The sequence below is a fragment of the Aplysia californica genome, unplaced genomic scaffold (genome assembly GCF_000002075.1).
Source record: "Aplysia californica isolate F4 #8 unplaced genomic scaffold, AplCal3.0 scaffold00064, whole genome shotgun sequence".
NCBI lineage: Eukaryota > Metazoa > Mollusca > Gastropoda > Aplysiida > Aplysiidae > Aplysia > Aplysia californica.
In genome coordinates, this window is record NW_004797334.1 from 309,347 (window position 1) to 336,072 (window position 26,726).

The following is a 26,726-nucleotide window of genomic DNA, read 5'->3' on the forward strand; positions in this document are numbered from 1 at the left end:
TTATAGAGGTGACCGTCAGGGCAGGTTCGACTGTAACTGCGAGTTTTTTTTCAATAAGTGTAAAAGAAAATAAATATGAGGATTTTCCCAATAGGCTATATATATAAACCTTTTCTAAACTTTGCATAATTGCTTGCCAATGGAAAAGTGTTATTTTTTTCGCAAATATCTCTCTGTTACATTGATGGCAGCCTTGCAATCTATGTTTCCTGAAAGTTTCATGTCAAAACGATGAAACTAAGGAAGGAGTAGGGGAAAAAACTGCAACAAAAAAAAAGACGTTTTGAGAAAAACGACAATTATTGAGAAAATTCACTATATTTTAACCCATCCTCATGTTTTCAAAGGCAATTTACGACGAGAATAAGGACTTTCTTAATTGTCTCCTTGCTATTTTTAGACAAAGAACTGTTTGATGTTAAAAAATTAGCCAAATTCTCAGTTTGCATAGCTTGACCCAAAATCTGAATTATATAATTGTTTAAAGGCTGAATTTTACTTTTTCAACGAGAAAAAAGGCAGATAAGAAGTCAAACTGACCCTAGTGACCTATCTTGATCTCCAGGGTATAGCAAGAATATAATATGCAACAAGATAGGCATTCAGCAAATATGTATATCACATACCAGTATCTATACTTTTTAGATAAGACTAAATGCAGGCTATAGTGATCAGCAACAAAATCACAGATCAAAATCACATGGTTGAACTACCAATGGCAGGCAGTACCGTGAGCGGTGAGGTAATGGAGAGAGGCGATCGCTCTGAAATCGGTGACCGTGACCAGTTGGCAGGGCTGCTGCGGCGGGATCCTGATGCCAAGGTCAAGGCTGAGTGGGGTGCATCACCTCTCGGGCCAGACATTGGCTTGACCCTCTTTGTAATGGCTCTGATGAGGTCACGAGAGTGCTTGAGGCTGTAAGCTGTGAGGAGGGAATTGTAACAAAAGAAGAGGGCATTAACAATTGCTCCACATTAACTTTAAGTAACTGATTCAGCCGACAGCGCTGCTCACAGCAGCTGACTGTCGTCTGGATTTTGAAGCAGAGCCACTCAGAGCGGCTGTTAAATATAGCTCCATTTTCTTCACATCACTTTCCTCTCTTCTTTTTTTCTCACCACTTACATTTCAACCCTTTTTTCTGGTGTCATTGAATGGTATTTTTTATTCTGAAGATCTATATGCCACACATAGGCTAAACACTTTTTTCAAAACTAGGTGAGCAGACAGAACTTTGTAATTCTTGGGTAGCGATATGTCAAAGGACAAAATAGATGGTACTTTAAAAAAAAAAAGACCATACAATTTTTTGTCCAGCTGCATATATGACAGTACGAAATGACCACTTTCCACTAAAACAATTCAAACATAGACCTCGCGAGTATTTTAAAAAACACCCACTAACCTTTCAGTCTGGCAGTGATCTCATCAGAGAAATATCCTGAGTGAATCCACTCCTCAAAGTCTATGATGTGGTCAAACGCTGTGAGCCCTGGGGACATAGCAGCAAAATAAAGAGCATTATTATTTTCCTTTGGAAAATTTGATTTAAAAAACGTCACGGTTCAGAAGATTTGTCAGATCCTGAAAGTAAAACAGGACTTACAATGATGCTCTTGTTTCAGTTTTAGTAAGTGTTTTACAGCACAATTAGGTCATATAAGTGCCGAAAATTAGAGGTGCTATAAGACAGTAACAAAAACAAAAAAAGGAGGAGAGATGATGATAGAAAGTGTTTGATAAGAACGAAAGAGCAAACCACACCAGAGCACCCGCCAACCACCCACAAAGCTGCTCTTCTTTACTTCATCAATCTTTATGTCTCTGCATGGTCAAGTGACTGTGGGGTGCTGAAACATCCAACAGACTTTGTTTAAAAATTAGACGGTAGGTTGTCAGTGCTCACCATGAATATGGGTGCTCCATTAGCTCAGTTGGTACCATGATGGACTATGGAGCTGATGGCCCTGGTTTGAGTCCCAGACTGGGCATTTTTAAACTCATGTCTTTTCGGGGACTTTTCAAGGCTCTCTACCCATTTGTCTTTGTCCTATTGGAGACTAATGTTAAATTTAGAGGTTCCCTCCTCTTAATAAATCATGTAACAGTGTTGATAGGGGAGACAAACCCATTACTTCCACTCACCATGAATGTTCTTCTGCCGCACATTGGCACCGTTGTTGATGAGGACACAAGCAGCGTACTGGTTGTTGGCTTGACAGGCAAACATGAGCGGAGAACTTCCGTCGTTATTGAGCACGTCAACCTCTGCCTCATAGGACAGCAGAAGTTCAAGCACATCTGTGCTGCCGCTTAGACTGGCCGCATAGTGCAGTGAGCTGAAGAGAGACAACCATTGGCATGAGGTACAGTCGAACTTGCTTCTCACTTCCCCCCTTACATTTTTCTATATAAGAGTATAAAGGGGTGAGATGCAAAACCCGCTCAGTGACATTTTTGAAAAAATCGAGTTTTTGCTTATAAATGCACATGTTACCGGCTATCAGATGCACAAAGTGTTTTCGACCAAAACCAAATACATGCTTCATAAAAGCCACCCCAAGAATCTTCTTTTTACTCATGTTCATGCATATACCAGCATTAAAAAAGCTGATTTGTTCAAAAGTGCTAAAATGGAGGTAACGGGTTTTGCATCTCAGCCCCTCATATTGTAATCACACTGCCCAAAATATCAACCTGTCAAAAAAAAACTCTTTTCTCCTTACAAATGGGTCGCCATCTTGGACAATTTTAACTGTAGTTCATAACAGAAAGTTACGCTCAAATTCAATTACACTTTGTATGTTTGATACTTATTTTGAAAAGCTGTACAATTCTTTGGAAAATTGTCCCAAACTTTACATACTTTTTTTAAAACAGTGGTCGTTCAATTTTTGTTTACCCCATATTCTGGGCACGGGGCAGGATGAACAAAAAAGATATCACCACAGTTTTAGGAAAATGGAACCATGTTAGTTATTAGTCTAAAGACAAGGTTTTCCTTCTTTCAGCAGCTTTTTTTCTACTAATTTGGCTGTTTTGAGTATTTGTTGGAGAAAAACGCTGTCAAAAAATCTTTAAAACTGTTTGATAATTCAATATATGTGAGGCAGCATGGTGAAATCAGGCACTTGTCAAAATGATGAAATCAGAGAAATCAGCATTTTTCCGCCGCTATTGCAATTTTTTTCAATTTTTTGCTTTTTTTTTTTGGGGGGGGGGGGGTTCAACGGCTTTTATATCTATTGAAAAACACATTTCTGTGAAGACTTCAATGAAAGAGTTGATAAAGGCACAAAAAATGTAAATTATTTGTTTCCATGGTCTCTCAAGCTATAAAAAAGACACAAGACTTTGGCGGCCATTATCTCGCTAATTTTATCTCTAAAATCAGGCGACCCTACCTCCTTCGAGTGCAAATATCTCGACTTGTATTCAAGATAGAAGGGTAATTTTTTTTTTATCACAAGCAAGAAGACAAATGAACAAGCTTTATAATGATACCAATAACTCCATATACCCAAAATTTTACGAGCGCCTGATTCCATCACATTGCAACACATATCATGACAATGAATGCAGAATGAGACTAGACCTAAAACAGTTTTCATACAGCAAATACTAAATAACCATGGGTTTTAACCACAGAAAATTAATTTAAAAAGGAGTCTAGCAGAGGCTACAACTCATAGACTTTTTTATATGCCTCTTTTCATAAAGTTTTACGTCATACCTGTTTCCACCAGGATATATCGGGTTAGGGTCAGCTCCATTGTGAAGGAGAAAGTCCACAGCTAGGGCCCTGTCAGAGCTGGAAATGATTGGAAAATATTAAGAGAGTCAAAATATGTTGTACTTTTACACCAATAAAGTAACTGCCACAGACGCATTTTTTACACATGGCATAAGGGAGACGAATAAAAACACAGCTACTACAGGGGTCATAACAACAAAAATGATGTAACATGTGCATGAGTGGTGCAAACTTTTTTTGTCAACATTTGTGTCAATATCTCTGGTTTTCTCTCTTATTCTGAGCTTAACAACTTTGTTACTTTAACGCTACAAGCACAAGTTAACTGTACTGGTCATCCACTGTGGGACATAGACTCGAGTCACGGATTCTTTAAGTTCTAAGAAACAATTTTTACCCTCAGAGAGTACAGCAAAATCTGATAAAGTTGATAATGGATTGTAGCACTCATTGCTGATGATGGAGGCCAGGCAAACAGGCCAAGTATATATATGGAGCAGCATATTTCACAGGAGAGAAAAAAAATGTTAGATTCTATCAAACTTTACCAATTACGTGAAGAAATTTGAGAGCTTTGGGGTTGGGAAGTAAGGCGATAGGTAAGATCAACACTTGTACAGATGATTTAAACTGGTGCAACCACCAAAATGTAGTGATGGTAAGCCGCCTAAATCGTTGAACACATCCTCCAGCAGTGCAGGACAAACAGAGCCCTAAGACATGAAACAGGGTCAGCCTTTATTAACGCTACTGGAGAAGTTGTGAGCGGGAAAACAGAAGAGCCATGCAGGACGGCCCAATATATGATAGAAATGTTTTTATGTTTCGGTTAGAGTTTTACAGCATTTGCAACACAAATAGGTCATATATTTAAGCGCTGAAGATAAGAGCTGTTATAAGAGAGTAACAAACACAAAAAAAAAGAAGGAGGGATAAAGACGATAGATGTTTGATAGGAAAGAAGGAGCAAACCATTCCAGAGCACCCGCCAACGACCGACCTACAAGAAAGATACTAATGTGATTGAGATGAAGGAGGAAGAGAAGGGGGCAGCAAAGGAGGAGAAAAAGAAGGAAGGCCCTTACACTTTGATCTGTTCGGTGAGAAGTCTTCTCAATAAGATATCCACTTCCTTGTCCTTGAAGTGAAACCCTTTGTTGATCATCCTGGGGATGTACAAAGAAAAAAGGTTTAACTCACTTGAGCCTATTCCCAAGTAGGCTACCTGCTGGCTCGGTGGCCTAATCCAGTTTTACGGGAAGCACTTTATCTATCGATATCTCTGATGTTTATTTGTTACAAACTACCGGAAGTGGCGAGCCAACAGTCGACCCACTTGTTGCGCTTGGTTAAAAATTTGGTGAAGTTAGGTGCAACGCTTTTTTAGCTGTAACAAACTAAGTCAGTCCCCCCTGCATTGCGATAGATGATTTTATCATAAATTAGGTGCAAAAAAAAATTGTTTAACCCCCAGACATTGCCATTTCAAAATATTGATAAAATAAAAACTATTCTGAAAAATTAGATGCAGTTTTCATTTCTGTGAGAGCATTTCTTTCTTTCTCTTCTTGAATTTTTAAAAAATCACAATAGCTCCCACAGTGTTTTGTGGTTAACCCTTCAATATACCCCAAAAACGTCAGGCTGCAATGATTGTTGGGTGAAAAATAGCTCAGGCTCAAGTGAGTTAATTCTCTTGATAGTGAAAGTGAAGACTTGGAAAAGTTACAGATTGACCATATATGGTGAATTTTTTAAGACAAATATATTGGTACACAGAGAGAGAAATTGCAGTGCACTATGAATGAAAAATAGTTATGCACAAACCCCTAAGGTAATCATCTTCCTCATTATTATCATCATTATCATCATTACTATTATCATCATTATCATCACCATGCATCACTGTTATCATTTTATTCATTTATCATCATCACTGTCATCATCTTATCATTATCCTCACTGTCATCATTTATATCATTTTCATCAACTTCATCATCAAGTCTCCATCCAGCCTTTCCATCAACACTTCCCTTCTCAGTTTTACAAGTGTCTCATATGTTCCTGACAAGAATTTTTTTAAATACCTTTTCTTTTCTTTTCAAAGTGCGTATGAGATGAATATTGTGACATTATGGATGACCTCTGCATTAAAGATTATCGCATAATACTAGGACAAGTTAAATCATGTCTGAATGCTTTTCACATGTGAAATTGTAACCAACTATTTCCAAAAAGAATAAACAAAGTCACATTTTCTTGTCTTTTGTAAGTGAACTACCAGAAAAACTGAAAGAAAAGATAAGTTAAAGTTTCCTTTAACGAAATCAATCTTTTACCGTTATACACATAGACACATAAATTGTATAAATCACCTTATTTATACAAAAGAACACAAAGCCCTGTTTCTAAGTCAACACTAAAGTATCCAGTAACAGGACACACCCAGATACATTGATTGACGTGATACTGAATGAGGTTAGGCTATCAGATTTGTAATCCTGAGGATTGGGCATTCAGAGTTTGGAGGCTCAGCTTGGTCCAACATTTGTCCTTGGGAAAGGCACAAGACACTTCTACACAATTTTTCTAATGTGGCTCAGTTCTATTGAAGACGAACATTAAGTCCGGAGGTCAGACCAATTAAATAATTTTATAGTATAGTATTGCAAGGGGCATTAAACCTATATAATTTCACACATTTTTTCTATGAGACATCTGGCCCTGCTACTAAAAAGGGGTCACTTTAAGTGAAAAACAAAAGCCACAAACCATTCGGCACAGGACAAAAAGTCGTTGGCCAGTGCCAGGTGCAGCAGGCTGGGTGGGTTCCTGTCTGACTCGTTGTTGAGAGACTTGAGGATCGAGTCCCCTTTGTCGTAATCCAGTAGCAGCTTCATGGCATCCACACGGCCCTGCATGGCACAGCAGTGGATCGGCAGCAAACTCTGCAGACAGTAGGAGTTGGTACAAGTTAGGCGATGGTTAATAGTTGTTGTGTTTCCTTCCAATAGAAGGCTCAGCAAATTTCAAAGTACAGTCCAAACTATCTAATATGGCCACTCATTGTCAAGGAGAAAGATAGCCATCTAAGACAGATGGTTGACTTACACAGTGTAAATATAAGTTAATGTAAAAATACACAAGGTACGAAATGGGAAATGACCATTTGTACAGGTGATTGTCTTATACAGGTGGTCGTTAGCGCAGGTTCAACTGTAATTCACTTGGTCCGACCGTTCAATTAGATTTACAAATGACATTTCATTCCAGGAGTATAATGAGGCATCCAGATGAACTTTCAAAAGGTTTTAAAAGACTGAGTGTAAAACCAACTATCTCTTCACTGCTTGAACAGAGACAATATTGGGCCTGATTCTATTAGTGGAATGCTATGGAAAAAGACAGTGTCAGGCCTAACTGTAAGCACACAAGGCATGGTCAAATAAAGTGACAAATTACCTTTTAGAGACAATGATAAAAAGGTTGACCAAAAGTAGCTAGGCCTACTCATTTTTCCGTTAACCTATACCAGCAGTTGTGGTGGAAAGACTAGGTTCTTTGCTTTGTTTAAAGGACATGAGTTTGATTTCCACATGGGCAAAACATTTTGTCTTTTGACTGTACATTACTGACATAGTGCATCACTTTTGTTTAGCTACACAAAAAAATATAACCCTACATAAATGAAAACAGCATAAAATAACCATTATTCAGCAATCACTTACCCTGTTGTTCCTCTTCACTGGGCTGGCTTCCCGCGCCAATAACAGCTCGATGCAGTCCATCTCGGAGGGTTTCTCAATCTCTCCGTAACACTTGACGTGGAGACACGTGTTTCCCTCAGCGTCTTCCGCACTGATGTTGGCACCGTTGTCCATCAAGATCTGGTGAGTTCAGAAATCACAGACATGTTTTAGCTTCAATATATAGAGGACAGTAGTAAATTAAGGAGATGAGTAGATTTTTTACAACTTCTAAATTAACATGAGGATAGCTGTAAATTCTGGAGATTTGGTAACTTTTAACAATTTCCAAATAATATGAGGATAGTTGTAAATTTAGGAGAACAGAAACTTAGTACAATTCATTTCTAAATTAACTTATAACAAAAACATACGAGTATGAAAAAGTGCAGGTTTTCAATTAGTTCTCAAAGGCTTTAATTAAGACAACGCCACCCTAGTCCACATTATCTATTATACCAGGTTCAATTGTTCTAAGCTGAGAAAGCAAAATTTTTCAGGAGAGAAATATCTGTTCTATTTCTTTCAAAAATTGTACCTATATTATGCATCTTTTCTTGGTTTTTAAAACATTTAGAACTTGAATTCCTTGAGCACATGCAGCCCATACCATAGATTAAGAAACTCCAATAGGACAAAACGAATTCAAAATTTTGGGCTTGGTACATCAGAACATTAGAGGGTGCAGTGGCGGAGCGGTTAGTGCACTCGTCACCGAAGCGGAAAGTCCGGGTTCAAGCCTCGGTTCACGCAAGGATTTTTTTCACCCCCTCCTGCCCACCCAGCAGAAATGGGTACCTGACTTCGAGTAGGGGAAGTAAAGGCGGCGTGGAAAGGAGCTGGCCACCATACTGGCCGAAGGCCCAGGAGGTTGTCTCACTGACAAGGCAATCGCCAGTGTCCGGATCGGATGAGGGAACAACTTGACTTTTTTACATCAAAACAGATGGCCACCAATTATCTCTTTTGTCAGAGAGAAAGGTACTTGCCTCCCATGCTTAAGCAGGGGGTTCAATTCCAGGTTTGTGCTGGTGTGGTCAATAGTTAATTTTGGGACTATTCAGAGCATTTCCACAAATTCAACTTTAAATTTCATCACAAGCCGGATGGGTCTAGCGAATCACAATTTTCAAATAATTTTATTTTTAAACAAAAAAACCTACAATCTAACAATCTGACAAGCACATTGTGAACATGCACATAGTAAAAAACTCACCTAGCGAACAGATTTTCAGGTCCTGTACTTTTCTTATACTTTATATTCTTTGCATTTAAAACACGTACATAGCAAAATTCTTACACAACGAAAAGATTTCCGCATCCTACCGACTTCACTTATATGCATGCAAGACTGTATTCAGCACTACCCAAATACTACTCACCAACATTGTTTCATGATCCTTAGCACGGTGCAAAGGTGCTGCTCCTTTATAATCCTGAAGATTTATGTCCACTCTGAGCTGAAGCAGGTCTTTGATGATGTCCTGGTAACCATAGTAACTCGCCGTGTGCAGCAGTGTGCTCCCATTGATGCATCTACACAGGGAAAAGTTTTTGGTTTTAGTTAGAGCTTTACGGTACAGTAGCCTCTCCCTATGATCCCACCGCTTACAATCCCGGTTTGCTTAAGATCCCACTGTTTTAACCCATTGCACCTGAGCTACGAGTATATTCGTAGCTGCCGTGCACTTCCGTCCACTGAGCTACGAGAATAGTCGTATCAAAATACCAGTTCACAAAATCTAGTCCGAACCACTTATCCAGGTTTCTGTTAAAAATAATAGGTCACTTGTAGCTTGTAAAAACTTTTGCAAGCCCGTTTCGATCCAGTTTTTCGTCAAGTTTTTTTGTTTTGTCACCACAAATCATAACAAGAAAGCGAGTATTGAAATCTTCATGGACGAGAAGAAGAAAAAACTGCCACAAAAAACAACAGGCTCAAATGACTTCATAATGCCTCCCTGAGCCAATTCACACGATGATGTATTTTACCTGCTTCGGAGACAACAAAACTCTTTTTTCCCGCTGATATGGTCTCGAATGACTTTCTCCATCAACTCTTTATCTCCTTTCATGATTTTCGGAACAATACTTGAATAGTGCTCGTACAAACCTGAAGAATCAAAAAGAAATTCAGAATGCTGATTATCAAATTTGTCTGGCAGACATAAAACATACTCATTTGTAATACCAACAGAGTTGTTCTTCTATTGTTTTATTTCTACGTTCACTGCAGAGTTTAAACAAAAAGGCCAAGCACGAAGAATTTTAATTGTATTGTGAAAAAATTGTTGTTGTGATTCAGAAGTGAAGCATAATATATTATCATATACATGTACGTTTTCTCATTCACAATAACAAAGACACAAAGACAAAGAGTGAACATATCAATCCACACATATTGGCTATTTTTCTTACAAGGAATAACACAGAGCTATGCTTCACTATCTTGACTTAACTGAAATGAAAATGATGCAGTCATTGTGAAACAGATTTTACTAGAAACAGATTTTACTAGAAACAATTTCCTTTCGACTATCAACAAAGGAACAGAATTAAATTACAGAAACATGGTTGAAAGTTGTTCATGCGAGTATTATCCCCAAGACACAAGCAATCTCAGTACGAGGAAAGGGACTCCTTTATTCACCACATCAAACCCATTGCTTAGTGTAAGACTATGCCATAGAGGCTATTTTAACTCTTTATCTCCGTGGGGGGTAAACACACTATGCCCCTTTTTTGGTTCTCTAAAAATGACTAAAAAAGTCACTAAATCGGTCATTAAATTAAAACAAGTGAACCTATTTTGATAGTTCTTCATCTAATGAATGAACTCCCGATAAAAAAGGCCTGTTTTTGGCAATTGGCGAAAAATAATTTGATGTCGAAGTCGTCATAAAGGAATGTGCCCCAGCCGCTGTCAGCGGCTTGCCGGCATAGGGGTTCCAGCAGCAAGCCCAGCGGCTCGCCAGAGATAAAGACTTAAAAAGTGATGTACGACAGGGTCTATCTCAGAGCAGTCGATATGATGTGGCACTTAGCCAGTGCTAACGAAATTTGGCACATCATTTGATGTGTACGGAATGAATGAAGTAGCTTTTAAGACACTTCTTAAAACTCTTACCCACAAGAAACTGTCGGAACTCATCGTTTTTCACAACCTCAAATGGCGTCAACTTCTTGGCATTTTTTGTGTGAACGTTGCAGCCCCATTCAATAAACAGCTGCAAAAGTAAAATAAAAATAGGAACAAAGAGAATTAAAACTTGAAAGGATTTAAGACATAATGGCATAATATGTTTTCTCCTAACAGCTTCTCTATTTTGGTTTTTAGCTAGCAAAGCAAAGATTAAATATATACAAGAATATTACACTGCTGTGAATTTTAAAAAGGCATTTTGTCAGCTTACAGCAGTATTTTCCTTGACAATGGGTGGCCGTCTTAGACTGTCCTGACAGTACTTCTACCACAGTCTCATATCAATGACTTGGGAACTTACATGAGCAACCTGCCTCTGCAGACCTTCTATAGCAGAGTAGATGGGCGTGCAGCGGAAGTTATTTTTGGCATCAACATTGGCTCCGCTTTCTAGCAGCAGTCGAACAATATCCTACAAGAAGAAATAAAGAGTATATAAAAAAAGAAAAATATTGTGTACTTTAGTTTTAGTAGAGGGTTTTACAGCGCTCGCAACTGCATAAGGTCATATGAGCGCCAAGGGGTGGGTGTCAACAGAGAAGTCTTTACAGGGAATCAGACTTACTCGGCTCACCCCTCTAACTTCAACAACACAAAGTCTGCTTCGACTATCAAGGCACCACGGATATAGCAGTTCACAAGAGTTTGACAAACATACAAAAGAAGTAGAGGAAAATAACAATAGTAAGGATTAAGAAAGAAAAGGCAGCAGTTCCCTGTTGTAGATCAGGCACAGTTATGAGCGTGACATGAATCAGCCCATTTACAATTTTACTGTGCATGAAGGAGAAATGACCCTTTTGGGAATAGCCTAAAGACACAACAGTCAGTGGCACTGCCCCGGGGGGGGAAATATTGTGTACAAATGAATAGCATTCGAGTTAGACAATAACAACAATGACAAACAAAATATACATGAGATAGAGATTGTCATTTTAAATCACACATTTTTTTTTCCTGTTTTGGAATGGTAAGTAGAAAAGTACTCTGTCGAAAAAGAAAAGAAGTTCCATCTTTCTACAAGCAACACATTACATCAGTGCTGGCCAACTTGGGCAATATCATCCACTAATGGGTGATTTTTGTAAGACATTTAATCTTCAGCACTTACATGACCTGTTTGTTTTGCAAGCGTTGTAAAACTCTTACTAAATACTAAAAAACAGATTTGTTTTTTAAAAGGATACAAGCTGACCTGTTGATGCAGGAAACCTCACATAAAGATCAAGACGAACAAAACAAAAAAACAAAGAAAGCAAATGTTCTTAATCAACTCGAAACTCACAAAGTGGCCATGTCTTGCAGCATGGTGCAGCGCCGTGTGTCCAGTCTTGGGTTCTTTTGAATTGATAAAAGACGGGTTGTTCTTGAAGAACGTGATCATTTTCTCGACAGTCTCAATCTCGTTCTCTCTTGCGGCTTTGATGAACATCCGCTGCCAGTTACTCGTATTCCCCGGAAAGACTTGGTACAAGAAGACAGTCCCTGCCTTAAGATGCTTGTTTCTACTAGGAGCTTCATAGTAGAACTGTTTGAGTGAAATGGAATCACATTTAACTCTAGAATTTGCGGGCAAATATCGTTGCCATCATTCAACTTTGTAGTATTTCAAAATTTCAAAAATCATGAAAATCAAGTACGTTTAAGGGTCTGATGAAGCCCATCAATTGGTCCTTGTCTCATTCCTCTTCATAAAATTCTAACAAATTTAGATGAATTAAAAATCTTGTATAAATAAAAAGGCCCTGCACAAAATACAACAGATTTTTGTCTCTCCTGAAAACCTCGTATACTGACTTTCGACAATAATGAATGACGGTGACAACATATATCATATCTATCATTTTAAAATTATGAGCACCAGCTTTTTACAAAATACACATCCTGGAGTATTTTATATTTAAAACTTTTTTTTGTTTAATTAGATTACTTTCATGTAGTGTTTGTCATTTCATAAAACAATAAATATGATAGTGATGATGGTGATGATAACAGTGATGATGATAATATTATTGACAACAACAAGGATGGGGGGGGGGGGGGTGACGATGATGGGACTCATGATGATTATGATACAATGCTTACCTCATATTGAGGATAATGCAGAGGGTTGATCTCAACGGCATTCGTCTTGGGCAAACCCAGAATTTGCTTAATGGAGGCTTAAGAAAAAATAATAAGGAAAAAAAAACAAGAATACATAACATAATTTATGTTCTTTCAATTGACAGTCAGCTCAGACATAACTTAACATGTTCAGCTTTATGAGCTCTAATAGTATGCTGGACTGAGGTGAGTTAAGTTCTTGTCAACACCCTAAACCAAACATCTTTCAAGATATCACATTGACAAGTGGTAGGAGAGGGTTAAACTAAGACCTTATCAGACATACAATATTCTACAATAAAGCCACACCTTTCGAGAGACAATCTACAAAAACACTTACAACTTCAATTCATCTCATAGTCAGAAATTTGTTTTGCTGATGGCCAAATTAAAGTGTGTCATGATAATAGCAAGATTTACAGGAGAATCTGTTACTTCAAAATGCAAGAAAAGTTTGCAGCTCTGGAACTAATTTGCTGCTGATTCATAGGACAGGTCAACTATTATTATTACTATTATATATATATGAATTAGATAAAAATATGTGAGTGTATGCATGTGTGAGTAAGTGGGTGTGTATGTGCTTTAGTAAGCATGTGTGTGTGTGTGTGTGTGTGTGTGTGTGTGTGTGTGTGTGCTTGTGAATTTTTGTAGGTGTGTGCAAGTGTGCTGATGCAAGTAATACACACACAGAATAAAATTCACCTAACCATCATTCAATCACAAGGGCAAATGAGCAAAAAGAAAAGGAAAGTAAGTTTACGTTTATTTTTGGAGGTGAAATCATCCAGGAACTCCCCTGTGTCCTTATGTCTGAGAACAAGATGGCGACCTTCCGTAAGCATCTCTCTGGCATCCGACAGGTAGAATCCTGAACCATTGCTCAGGCTCTGTGAGGAAGTCACATGATGTTTAGTAATAAAACAACTTTTAATACAAAAAGAAGACTACACCAATAAATAAACAGAAACAGTATATACATAAATACAGATTTAAGGCAATTAAGAAAGGTTGAGCGCCATAAAGTATATCAATGGGAACAAAACTGAGGCTGACACCAAAAAAAAATTAACTTAACTTGACCCTTGTTTACAGTGTTAGCAAGGTTGTTTTTTCAAAGGAGATATCAATCTGTCAAGCAACAGAGACAAATCGATTGCTTAGTTTATGACTTTGCCATATGCCATTTTGAAAAGTGACTCATGTCGGAATCTTAAACAGAGCAGTACAAATGTAAGATAGAAGGTAACGACAGTTCTTGAAATGTAGGTACAAAATGCATTTACCCACATCAAAAGTAAAATGTCTTACCAGGTTGATAACATAAGACAAGCACAGGTCATTGATTGTAATGTTTCGAGGGATAGTCACGTAGTCAAATCTGTTGCGAATGCATTCCCGGATGTAATTCCTCACCTGAACAGGAAAAAATGTTATCATAGTGAATGAAATTTTTAGACTTACAAAACAAGAAATTGAAATATAAGAACAGATTAAAGAACAGATGCTGTGCCTAACTGAAAGTGAAAGATAGTTCACTTCAAAAGACCTGACAAACCATGAGTTCAAAGAAATATACAGCATCTCAAGCATGACTGTTTAAGACCCTGTCATAAGAAAACTTTCTCTTAATTATTCAAAACTTTGATTGATACCAGAAAATGAAGGGAAAAAAGTTGATTACTTAAACCCTATTTAGACTCGTAATCGTGAGGTTGCAGGGTCAGGGGTTCAAGCCCCGTTTCCAACATTGTATCCTTGGGAAAGGCACTTTACACAAATTTTCCTCACTTCACCCAAGTGGAATTGGGTAACTGGTCATAGACAGCAAAAGATCTTGTCAGTATGTTAGTGTTTTAGCACCTATAAATGGCCGCTTGCACTGTATGCTTCCCAGGAAGTTGAGGTTGTTTCAGAATGCTGTTGTTAGGTCTGCTGGAGTAATACATGGAGCATAGATTGTGAAGTGCATAGCGCTTGCCGTTGAGTGGGGATTTGCCCTATACAAATGCTATCTATTGTTATTATTAGATGATTTTAACCCGTTTATTTATATTTTGGGTTCAATTTTGTATCTGCTATCTTTCTAAAACGTTTAATTCCTTTCTCACCCTGGGTCACAATGTAGGCTAAAAACAAACACTTTCCACTTTTCCCTCCTGGGCTAGCCTCTAGCTATTATGCCATGTCTTCTCACTTTTCTGTACAGCACAAAAACTGTTCACCACATTGTTTTATTATTTTTTAACTCTTACAAAATGAGCTTTGTCTTAGTGGTTACCATTTTGAGAAAGTTTATTGAATGAGGTGATCAAAGAGGATTCAAATTTTAAGCAGTTCTGTCATTTTTTAAAATTTTGGGCAAGTTGTTTTGGGTTGGCTTTGAGTTTGAGGGTGGGATGGGGTGGGGCGATCCACATCTTGTTTCCACAACCTACTTCAGATTACTGCTCCTGAAAGAACTAAATTGTGTTAAAAAGGCTGTGAAAATAAAATTCTGTCAAACATGACATCCGAGATTACAGAGTTGATTCTAACATCAAGAGACAAAAAAAATTACATCATAATCATTTCAGAAAAACGATAAAATGTATCCATTTTTCACTTTTCATACTTACTTCCAGTTGTGTCTCTTGAACGTGGTCCACCCATCGCCTGCAGTACTCAACATCAAAGCGACGAACCATTTTTTCAATTTCTGAAACAAAAGGCAAACAAAAACTAAATATAATACAAAACATAAATCTCACAAATGAAAGAGTATAGACAGTGAAATTTCAGTTGTATAGTTCCATAAATAATTTTTTGAACTCAAATGAGGAACCATTTTCCTTAGTCTCATTTTTTTTATAACAATGATATGGAACAGAGGCTAACATCCCTTTTTGTAACTCACAGCCCAACTTTGATTGCATAAAATTTTATGCAATAATCTCAAACAATATCTTTTTAAAAAATAAGTTTAAATATGCCACAGTATTACAATTATTTTTGTGAGACAGTAACTGTAAAAACAGTGTCCACAAACTTATTCACTTTGTTAATTGTCTCAAACAGAATGTGAAAAGTACCAACCTCTGCAGTGTTACGGTAAGGCTCCACACCACAAAGAGAAAAAGATGTATAGAAAGGCATGAGTTTGATTTATACATTGGAACATATATTATCAAGTATCTCTCATATCTTTCTCCTGAGATGTTTTTCGGTACAGCCCTGACAATCTAATTTGAAACAGCCTGCCCCTTACATGAGGAAGAGGGTGGTGGGTATAAAACATTCACAATCACAATCACAATACCACAATGATACATTTCGTGCATCTCACCCTCTTTATGTCTCTCTATCTGTGATTTGAGTTCTTTCCGCCGTTGAAGCTCCTGCATGTTAGACACAATGGGAGGAAACTTCTCCAGCTCGTGGTTGCACTCCCGGATCAGTCGGCCGATCCAGTCCTTGAAGGGGAAAATATTTAATCATTGTTTAACGCTATCCGTACGCCCTGAGGTCCTTTTGTACCCCCGGGATTGTGTTCTTCACATTTTAGAAAACTTCTAGGGCAAAGATCTTTTTGAAACTTTCAGTATTTCTCAAAAAATCAATTTGGCAGACTGCTATACAAAGCGTAGGGATCGGATTGACGAGTAAATTTCATCTTTGGAAAGTGGTGGGCACAGAGTTCCCCACGTCGTATGGATACGATAGTAAAACACGACGTATGGATAGGGTTATGTCACAGCCTCTAGCGCTGTCTCCCATCCCCAAAAAATGAAATTCATGCCAAAATAAACTAATAAGTTGAATATTTTATTGTCTCATGTCCCTGTTCATGGAGCTCATGCCAAATGAACAAAAGACAAATTAAATCAAAGGAACAGACTCTCGGAATATAAAAACAATCATATCTTCAGGGATCACAGTGAAATTTTTCAACCACCCCTAAACATTGACGGTAAATCCGATAGACTGACATAACTATTGTGCACCCCTCTCCCTCCCCCCCTCCCCCTTTTCCATATCAGTTAAAAAATGCAAAATAAACCAATATATAGACGCATTTCATTTACTTTCTCAACCCTAACCCTTAGCGCCAGTCTCAGGCTACTCAAGGCCTACCGTGGCCCCACTTAAGGACGGGGCAGAACGACCGCCGACGCGGTTAAGACTGCGGAGCGGATTTTGGGAAGTTCTCACAACCGCAGAAAATCACAGGCCCCTTGAAAACTGTGATCCCTGTATCTTATAACTTATATGAATAAACATATTATCAATAATACAATTTCTTTTAACACTAAAAATCATCCCCAATAATTGATACGGAGGTCAAAGACAGAGAGAAAAATGGAGTCTGTGAAAACAAGTAGGAGGTGCCACCCCCGAAAGGTAAAATAATATGTCAAAAACATTCAGCCTAAGTTCTGTGTATGTGATCAACTTTCTAGTGTTATGTGTTTCAGGGAGAGAAATTGGCTGTGTGAGGAAATGAGGGAGGAAGTGAGTGAGCAAGGTTAGAGAGGGTGGGGAAAAGTTTATATGTGTGTGTGGGTGGGAGGGGGGGATTGTGTGTGTGTGTGTGAGTGTATGTGTGTGTGAGTGTGTGTGTGTGGGGGGGGGTGTGTGTGGGGGTGGGTGGGTGTATGTGTTTGTATGTGTGAGTGTGAGTGTTTGTGTTTATGTGTGTGTGTGTGTGTGTGCGTACTTGTGTATGTGTGCTTGTGTGTGTGAGAGAGACAAACACAGGCAGGCAGGCATAAGATAGGGCATATCTCATCTCATATCACTTTATATCATTAAAATGCAGCAGAAAAAAACTTACAATCCTTTCCACCACAATCTGACACTGACGGTACTTGTATGCCACCATGAAGAAGAATGTGAAGTAGGAAGCAACAGCCATCCCATCTGCCTGTTAGACACAGATCACCACACACAATGCAAAATGAACAACTATTTCAAAATTAATAAAAGTTGAACATTGAACATTTACAAAAATCAATGAACTTTTCTCTTCCTCCTTTGCCAAGCTCATATATTCTTCATCAAAATGTGTGCTTTAAAATTTTGGTCCTTTAAAATATATAATAGTCACTAGTTGCCAAGCTCAGTTATTCTTCAACATGTGTGCTTTAAAATTCCAGTCATTTGAAACAGATAAAAGTAACTTCCTAATCATGAGGACTGGTTTGGAATGAAATGAAATGATTATCATTGCCAAATGATATCACATCAGAACCATATTGCGTATGTTAAGTAAGAGCCTGTTGAACGTCTTAGTAACCACCAATGAGTAAACTCACCCATCTCCTGTCAATGCTTATTTAATATGAGAATGTTCACATTGAAGTATGTTTCTAAAAATATTTTTTTCTACAAAATAGAGATGAGTAAAAATGTATTTTTTACTTCTCTGTTTTTCTGACAGTTTAAATTGCAAAAAAGAAGAAGAGGGTCTCGTACCTCCACCAAGTCCTCTGAGTCAAAGGGAGTCTCTGCATAAAACATTTTCTCAGCTGATCTTAGAGCAAGGTTGATAGTCCACCTGAAGAGAAAGGTTTGCAAAAATGTGTATAAAGAAATACTACTTTTTTTTTATACCATGATTCAAAGGTAAAACATGTTCATGTCATGATAAAATGCAGCATAGTTTACCTAATACAACAAATTATTGTCCTTCTTATTCTGGAGTTGTAAAGGCTGCCTAATGAAATAAAGAGTTGGTATTTCTAAAACTCTTTCCCCCCTGACGTTTTTTTTTGTGGAAGTGACTATAAGTAAAGCCTTAAAAAGATATCTTTTTCACACTTACTGATTCACAAGGGATTAATAAGTTCACAAAGCTTATAACGTAATACAGTTCAAAGACAATGTATTCAGTCAGAATATATGTTTCAAGGCTATATTCACAAACTGTTTTCCTGAGACATTCTTCTTAGTCTCTCTTTTTCCTCCTCTATTCATTTCATAGTACTGTTCAGCAATTTTTCACTTCTCCTTCTATCCGATGTCTCCCCGACAATTCTTCATACAATTCCTCCCTTCCGCGGGGCGGTGCCACGGACTGAAGAGTCTTTAGGCCATTTCTAAAGGAGGGTCATTAACCATGTTCTTATGGACAGAAGAATTGTAATTGTAAATGGGGGCTGATTCATCAATGTCATGCTCATAACTGTGCCTGAACTGCAACAGGGAACTGTTGCTTTTTCTTTCCTAATCTTTACTATCGTCATTTTTCCTATACTATTTTGTATGTTTGTCACACTCTTGTGACCCGCTATATCCCGGGTGCCTTGATAGTCGAAGCAGACATTGTACTGTTGAAGCTAGAGAGGTGAGCAAAGTAAACCTGATTCCCTGTAAGGACTTCTCTGTTGACATCCACCCCTTGGCACTCATATGATCTTATGCAGTTGCCAGTGCCGTAAAACCTCTACTAAAAAAAAATATATCTTTTTCACACTTACTGATTCACAAGAGATTAATAAGTAAACAAATCTTATAACGCAATACAGTTTATAGACAATGTATTCAGTCAGAATATATGTTTCAAGGCTATATTCACAAACTATTTTCCTAAGACATTCTTCTTAGTCTCTCTTCTTCCTCCTCTATTTATTTCATACTATTCTTCAGCAACCTTTTCACTTCTCCTTCTATCCCATGTCTCCTCGACAATTCTTCATACAATTCCTATTTTCAGAGACCATCCATTCGACAATCCTGTGTAGGTACCTGTCATTGAGAAGTAGGTCTGTGGTGAACGTGTTGGGTACAAACGAATTGACTAGAGCACACAACACTCGGCTGTCAACCAGGTCTCCCAGACCCTGAGATGAACAAAAGTTCAGACAATCATTAGTTGACTGTAAGAAAAGAATCAAATAATAAAAACCAGAACCAGAACAGAATTAGCTATTTAAAATGTGTGTTAAAATTCCTATATACACAAATGGACTCGGAAACTCTTTCATTAAATACTACACACATACAGCTGAACATAGAATTTTTAAAATCTAAATTTCTGTTTGAACACCATAAAATTAAATTTGGCAGAGTGGTGAACAGCAAAATTGGAAAGAAAGCTTGAAACCTTTTGTTGGTTTTTTTTTACTGTATTTTAATCCAAAATCACTATTTAATATTATGTAAATGGATCTTCTTTTTTGTTCATTATGCATTGAAAAAAGATGTGCAAAAGCATATTTATACAGATACAAGTATGACATTTTATACACATTTATACAAAGATGGAACATCAAAGAGATTTCAAAAGAACAAAGAAGAGAACATTCTTCACTATTAATAGGGAAAAAATTTAGGACTCACATAGCAATACAAGTTTTTGCCTTCACTTGTTTTCTGTTGACAAAAGCATACAAAAACAATTAATAGCCACCTTAAAACGACACTACCTGAACTAATGAATAGTGTGTTCCTTTTCATTAATGAATTACAACTGCAAGGGAAAATCTGAGTCATTGTGACAGTATATATATGTTGGACATATAATAGCAGACAGTGTGATCAAATATTTTAAAAATTAGAAATCTCGGAGGATATCAAGAGTTCATTGAAACCAACAACATAGGTTTTCTAAAGTTATTACTTTAAAAATGTATTAACTTCACATAACAAGTCAAGAAAATGTATGATTAATTTTGATAAAGTAAATGTGAGACAAATTACAAATATCATATCTAAATATATGACCTGAATAATTGCAGTGTAGTATTTCCTTTGAATCTTTATCTAAATACAGTGCCTGCCAACTGTGGCTTCATGTAACATTTTGATCTGCAAACAACCTTGGTGTCTCCTACCCTTTTTATATTACACGTTTATTTTTACAGTTTAATCCCCAAATCAAGTTGCAAATGTGGAATTCATAAAGGATTTATCAAAGCCAGTTATACCCCCAAAAAATATTCTCAATCCTTAGCTGTCCTAACAGTCCACAATAGAAGCACTCTGACTTTCACATGCAGAAAAGTCTGTGATGATATTCAGTATTTACGACTGTCTCACCTTGAGTTGGGTGTTAACCATCTCTAAAATGCAAACATCTGGAGAAGGAAACTTTCCAGGGTCAACTTTCTTCTTTTTGAAGTTTTTCATAAACTCCGACTTTGGGAACTTGATCCAGTTCATATCTGGCGATGACTGGGGAAAAAAAACCCCAAAAAACAATGATGAGAGGATCAAGCTGAGAGTTATTTTTCAGGCAACTTTAGCCTAAAACAAATACCATCATTTATACTGCTCTTTGGGGAGGGAATGTAAGGGACCACAGGATGAGATAAGAACAAACCTGTATTTCAAAACAATTTTATGAATTACCAATAAATTTTACAAAAACTATACACTTATTTGAAAGTGGGAGCAAACAGAAAATCAAACAAATTCTTCATTAACCTTTCAACCCTTTGATTCCCATATATCACAATTTGGTGGGAGGTTGACGGATGTTCTAGTGCAGTTTGCTCCTTCTTTCCCTAATGTCCTTATCTGTCCTCCTTCTTTTGTTTGTATGTTATTTTCTAGTAACACCTCTAAACTTTTGCACTTACATGACCTAATAATTGTGTTGTGAGTTTGTTTGTTTGTTTGGGGGTTGTTGTTTTTTGTTGGGTTTTTGGGGGGGGGGGGGTGGTTGGGGGGAGGGGAGTTATGAGGCCAGCTTTGAACTTTCTAGATAGGCCAACCCAAGCTGCGAGGGATAAACGTTCCAGAAGAATGACGTGCAGATACCCACCACAAAAGAGTCAAACTTGGGCCGACCAACGCTGGTCTGCATATATCTAAGAAAACTTTCACATACCAAAGCCATAAACCAGGATACGACTGTCAAAGAACAAACAAGAACTTGAGCATTCAAAATTTCCGATTCATTCTCACCCTAGCTCTGCAGACAATGGCATCCCCAGCCCAGCCCAGCCCAGCCCAGCCCAGTCCCTCCATCATTGTCACACATAACACGCCACAGCTTCACAAATGATAAGTCGTAAAATCTTACGCTGTCTTCCAAGTCATCCATGACAGCTGACGCCCCAAACCCTGTCAGAAGGGACTTTTTTGCTTTGTTTTTCTTTTTCTTATACGGAGGAGGGTCAGGAGTCCACTGAAAAGATAAATCAATACAAGATCAGACTACGAATTATGCCATTTCACATACCTCGTATACACTGTTTTCATCTTAATTATAAAGAGGACAGGAAAATAGACATCACAAAAATTTTAATGGTTCTTTCATCTAAACAGGCTACCTGAAGTGGCTCATGACAGATATGTCCTTTTCCTCACGCAAGCACCAGTTCACTTTCAGCCATATAAAAGGGGAAATGAATCTTCCGGTTACTTTGTTCGTTTGTTTGAGTAAAGAGAAGCACATCAGCACAATAACATTCGTATAGTGCAGGGAAGAAGCAAAAGAGATAGACAGAAACAACAGAGACAAAGAAAAAAAGTAGGACCTGCCAGTGGCGACCTCAAAACAGTCACTCTGATTACTTTATGCATGAATTAAGAAAATAAATGAAAAAACAAGTGTACCTTGAAAGGAACTTGTGTGATAACGTCTTGATCTTCATGTTGCAAATACTCTACCCGTTCCCATAGAAACCAACAGTCATGGCTGATCAGTCTCCATAATAAGTCAAACACCTGAGAAAATGTCACAACAAAGAGTATAAATGGGATAGGCTCTAAACAGTCATTCGAGAACGATAGCTTTGAAAACTTTATACACATCACCTGTGTCACCCTTACCCTCATATATCAGATATTCACACTCTCTCAAACACACATTTACACACAGAAACACAAACACATGCACACACACAAGCATATACATACATAAAAAAACATTAATGCTATCCAATCACCTTGCTTTGATTTAGCACACCCAACTAAATAATCATACATAAAATGTCAATTTTTAAAAAATGGTGGGCTCAAATTGAGTACTCTAATACTGAATCTGTTTTCTCAGCCTGAGGATACTCACACAAAAATATACACATCATCATTCCCTCTACCTGCGCTTACTTTATAAAAAACCCTTGCAAGACAAAGATGCCCAAAATGAAAGTTAAAAAAGAGCTCGCAGGTCAGGTCTGAGGGCCTCGAGACTGATTTTCACTCACCCTGAGCACATTTAGCTTTTGGTATTTTCCGATCCCTCATTCAGTCTAGATTTTATTGACACTAGTCGTTGAGTGAGTAACATTAACAGAATTCAGTTTTACTGGGTTCTATGTTGTGTACTAACATTTTTTATGTTTAACCTTGTTTTTTTCTCAAAACACATTTTTCCACCACTTTTTACTGGCATATGCCATTTTTTTACTCCACCATTTTTCCAACACAGAGACTTGAAATTTGGCAAGTAGCTAGAAAAACAGTTTGTACTTGTAGTGGGCAGGTTAGTTTTTGTATTTCGCTTTAGAATTGTTTTTACAATTTTTTTTAAAAGTCAAAAATATCTTTTATAGATCAAATTCAATATCCCCAACTTTGATAACAATTTTGAATACTTTCTAAGTATAGTATCAAAAATCAAAATAGCTAGCTGCAAGCACTCATTTATTTGTGTCATTTTGCAAGTTACAGAATTTCAAAAAGTTAAAAACTGTAAAAACGGTGGAGAAAAAAAATTGTCTATCCAATTTTCAAGATGACCACCGTTTCCATGGCAACGGCTTATGTAATCGAGTGTGTCAACAGTTGACATGAATCTTTTGTCTCATACTTACTGCCTGTGACAAAAGTTGTTTCAGTTTGTTTTTAGTTAAAAATGTTTTCCCGTAAGTTTCGAGTTTGAAATACAGACACGTTTCCCATGAGTATGTTATCGATACGTCCACACCTTGGTTTGTGATAAGCCAAGTACAAAAATAAATAGCATCAATTAAACGAAAAAAATCATCCTTTAGGTCTCCCACTTTCTTTATAACACATTTCATTTAGGAGTAAAAAAGAGGTTTCATCTTAACATCATTATATTAAAATGGTATTCATTGAGCATAGCATAATCCACAGAATGCACTTTTCCCAATACAAAGCAACAGGTCTCAACTTTCTTAAACCAAAGGTTCACTAGAATTTGAAAATCTGCAAGAGACCACATAATAATGGGAATAAAGTATTCTGCTGTACTTTTTCTGAGATAGTTAAAGACATGACCAGACACAAGGTTGAGCTACAATGTTAACAACTCCACGAACACAGTCTATACCCTCTATTCACTCTTGTGGAAGGCACCAGAAGAAGTGAAAAGTTCATTGCTACGTGGTCACTGATGCATTTTTTAATATACCAATGAGCTTGTTGTTTATAAAGATTTGATGCTTGTGGCTTCAAGTACAGACGAAGATGTGTCTATACACCATCAGCTGGACAATCCAAAATGCCAATGAATGGACCCAAAACTCACAACAATGAGGATAAGCAATTGAATGAAAGGCAGCCCCAGAATACTACTGACACAACTGCTGGTTGTATCTTAAAACTTAGAAGTCACACAGTCAGCAGTACAAAATACCCCATCTGGTCACCCAGCCAGGAGAGCAACGGCAAGCAACTTCTTGGGCCTGGCGGTGACCGGAACGGATGATTTTTACCACAGTAATATTGCGCCAAGTGACCGCAAATTGTTAAAAGCTTTCAATCAGTTCACCTAAGCAGTACGTCAAAAACACCTGTATGTGATATACCTAGTACTTCAGTGAAAAAGTCACATTATTGATAGTTTTCACAACAGCAATAGTATAATCTCCAAAGGTAACAGACATACATGATCGGCACTTCTCATGGCAAACATCCGCGGGTCAACGTACACATCATGGGGGAGAACATCACACTGTTTGAGCTCCTCCACCACCCACTCCACTCTAGTCTGAAGCTGCTGCTGGGACAGCCTGAAACAAAACCAACATGATGATTCAAAATAATTTTCAAAATTGTATCAACCAGTAATGATATTTAAACACATTTTCATACACGGATCCCCGTTTTCAACCTCACATCAGGAAACTGAAGATATTAAAAATATATATACCATCCCTGGCAAGTAAGAGTTTTTGTTGTTACGTTATCTTAATCCATCAGCACTTGGACTCTTGGCCTTCAGCATAAAGCAAAGTTGTAGCAGCAGAAAAAATTTAACTTTGTAGTCCACGTTCTAGCCATATCTCTATGAAATTTTGTAAAAGAAGTTTTCAGGCAGCCTAGACAGGTTTGCATTAAGTTGACAGCACTGTCAAATGTAAATCTTTTTGCCAGCTTATCTGCTTTCCATTAGCTGGGTACTTCTAGTAACAAGTGAGAATAAGTGACCAATGGTAAGAGAAAGAGGAAATCGCCCTAATTCAGTTTACGGCTGAATATGTAGCTGTTGATTTGTTTAGGACTCTGACAATGATTACAATTATGAGTAAGAAAATATTTACATTTTTTGAGGCAAGTGTTTTACGGCGCTCGCAACTGCACAAGGTCATATGAACGTGCGGGACACACCAAACATTTTCAGTTGGTAATAAATTTAGAATTTTGCCAGAGTGGTGGCCAAAACCTACTCTTATCGATTTTAGACCACCAGGGATCTTTAACATGCAAAACTTGCACACGGGACCTCCGAGATTTTTTGTCCTTGTCCGAGAAGGCTAGGTGTTGATCTTTCCTACCAGAAGATCAGAGGTGTGGCTGAAAGACAGCAGTAAGAAGGAGCCAAGGAGTAGCTGTAGAAAGGCTGCAGAAAGAGTCAGGAGCCCAGAGGAGGGGACAAAGGAGGTCATCGGTAGGAGTAGAAAGTGGAGACGAAAACAGACTACAGAACATTGGTACAGGACAAGAAAGGAGGTGAAAGGAAACAATTTTAGAGAAGAAAATTTTTCTGTCGCTACCCGGATTCAAACCCTGGACCTTTGAATGAGAGGTGAACACCTTGACCTCTAAGCCACAATTAAAGCTCCCTTACATTTTCATCAAATGTTTCACTTTCTCACCCCACAACTTATAGCATACTTTAAAAAGACAAATACATAAAACAATACTCTAAATGTACACTTCATTTTATCATCTTTAAAGCAATACCGATTTTAAATGTGTAAGCTATATATGTTCGTTTGGGAATTATTTGTGTTTTGTGTTTTTAGAACATATGTCACCCTCTAAAATATAACCACTTTCAAAAGTGAATTCTAGCGAAATAGAGAAAAAAGGTTACAACAGTAAAGAGTGATCAAACACATACCCGTCCATACTGTCTAATTTTCCAATATCTCGACCAGTGATGCTCTCGATGAGATATTTCATGCCTGTTCCTGACAGTAAGTCCATCAACACATTTGACATGAGCTGGTTGTACGGATTCAGGCGAAGGTTCACCCATGCCGTCATTCCACGAATTCGGGTCCGCATCGACATTTTGACAGTTAACAATTAACTTAATGCAATTTGAAATGATTTCAGGTATCCTTAACCATTTGTCATCTAAGGCAAGCTTTCCGCTTCAAGGCTCTCAAAAGATGACAAACCATCTTTGATCCCTGAAAATGAAGTATACAAAAAGCACTAAATGTAACAGATCTAATCAATTCACAGGACATTAATAAAAAAAAACCTCATAGGCTCGAGGCTTTAAAAGCAGATTATATTATTAGTCCTTTAATTTTTCATTGCTTTTATTTTTTCCTTTAAAAATTCAAAACTGAGAACAAAGCGTATACTTAATGAATAACTCTCTGAGCAACTGTACCTGATGCACTATCAAATCTACTTGTACCGTGTAGATCTAGGTTTACATTAAAAAAGAAGGTACACTGGATATCATGTGAGAGTAAAAGAAGAAAAAGTCATCCTCAGCACGCCATCCTTAAAACAAGTTAAAATCATTTTTGACACATGATGTCACAGATACCACCATGT

The 26,726-nt window shown here is 37.6% G+C and overlaps 1 protein-coding gene across 1 annotated transcript; it reads right to left on the reverse strand.

Moving 5' to 3' along the window:
• Positions 1-293: 293 nt before the first annotated feature.
• Positions 294-26,591, reverse strand: LOC101862335. The gene is made up of 26 exons (XM_005093450.3): positions 26,053-26,591; positions 24,595-24,718; positions 22,353-22,463; positions 21,817-21,921; positions 20,829-20,963; positions 20,130-20,162; positions 19,536-19,630; positions 18,264-18,345; positions 17,623-17,712; positions 16,135-16,261; positions 15,428-15,507; positions 14,121-14,225; positions 13,573-13,699; positions 12,789-12,865; positions 11,989-12,231; positions 11,005-11,115; positions 10,629-10,728; positions 9,494-9,614; positions 8,884-9,037; positions 7,484-7,642; positions 6,528-6,703; positions 4,841-4,921; positions 3,735-3,812; positions 2,147-2,340; positions 1,407-1,493; positions 294-923 (listed from the first exon to the last, which is right to left on the reverse strand). Exons 1-26 carry the CDS (start codon positions 26,223-26,225, stop codon positions 697-699), a joined length of 3,195 nt encoding a protein of 1,064 aa, XP_005093507.2. The 5' UTR covers positions 26,226-26,591; the 3' UTR covers positions 294-696.
• Positions 26,592-26,726: the final 135 nt, after the last annotated feature.

What these genes read in the sequence shown, in the direction of transcription:
- LOC101862335 (XM_005093450.3), bottom strand. Translation starts at nt 26,225, where the DNA reads ATGTCGATGCGGACCCGAATTCGTGGAATGACGGCATGGGTGAACCTT. An exon ending in TGGATGACTTGGAAGACAGC is followed by an intron (nt 20,964 to 21,816) that starts GTAAGATTTTAC and finishes TTTTTTCCCCAG; the next exon opens with TCATCGCCAGATATGAACTG. An exon ending in CTCACCGAACAGATCAAAGT is followed by an intron (nt 3,813 to 4,840) that starts GTAAGGGCCTTC and finishes AATCATTTCCAG; the next exon opens with CTCTGACAGGGCCCTAGCTG.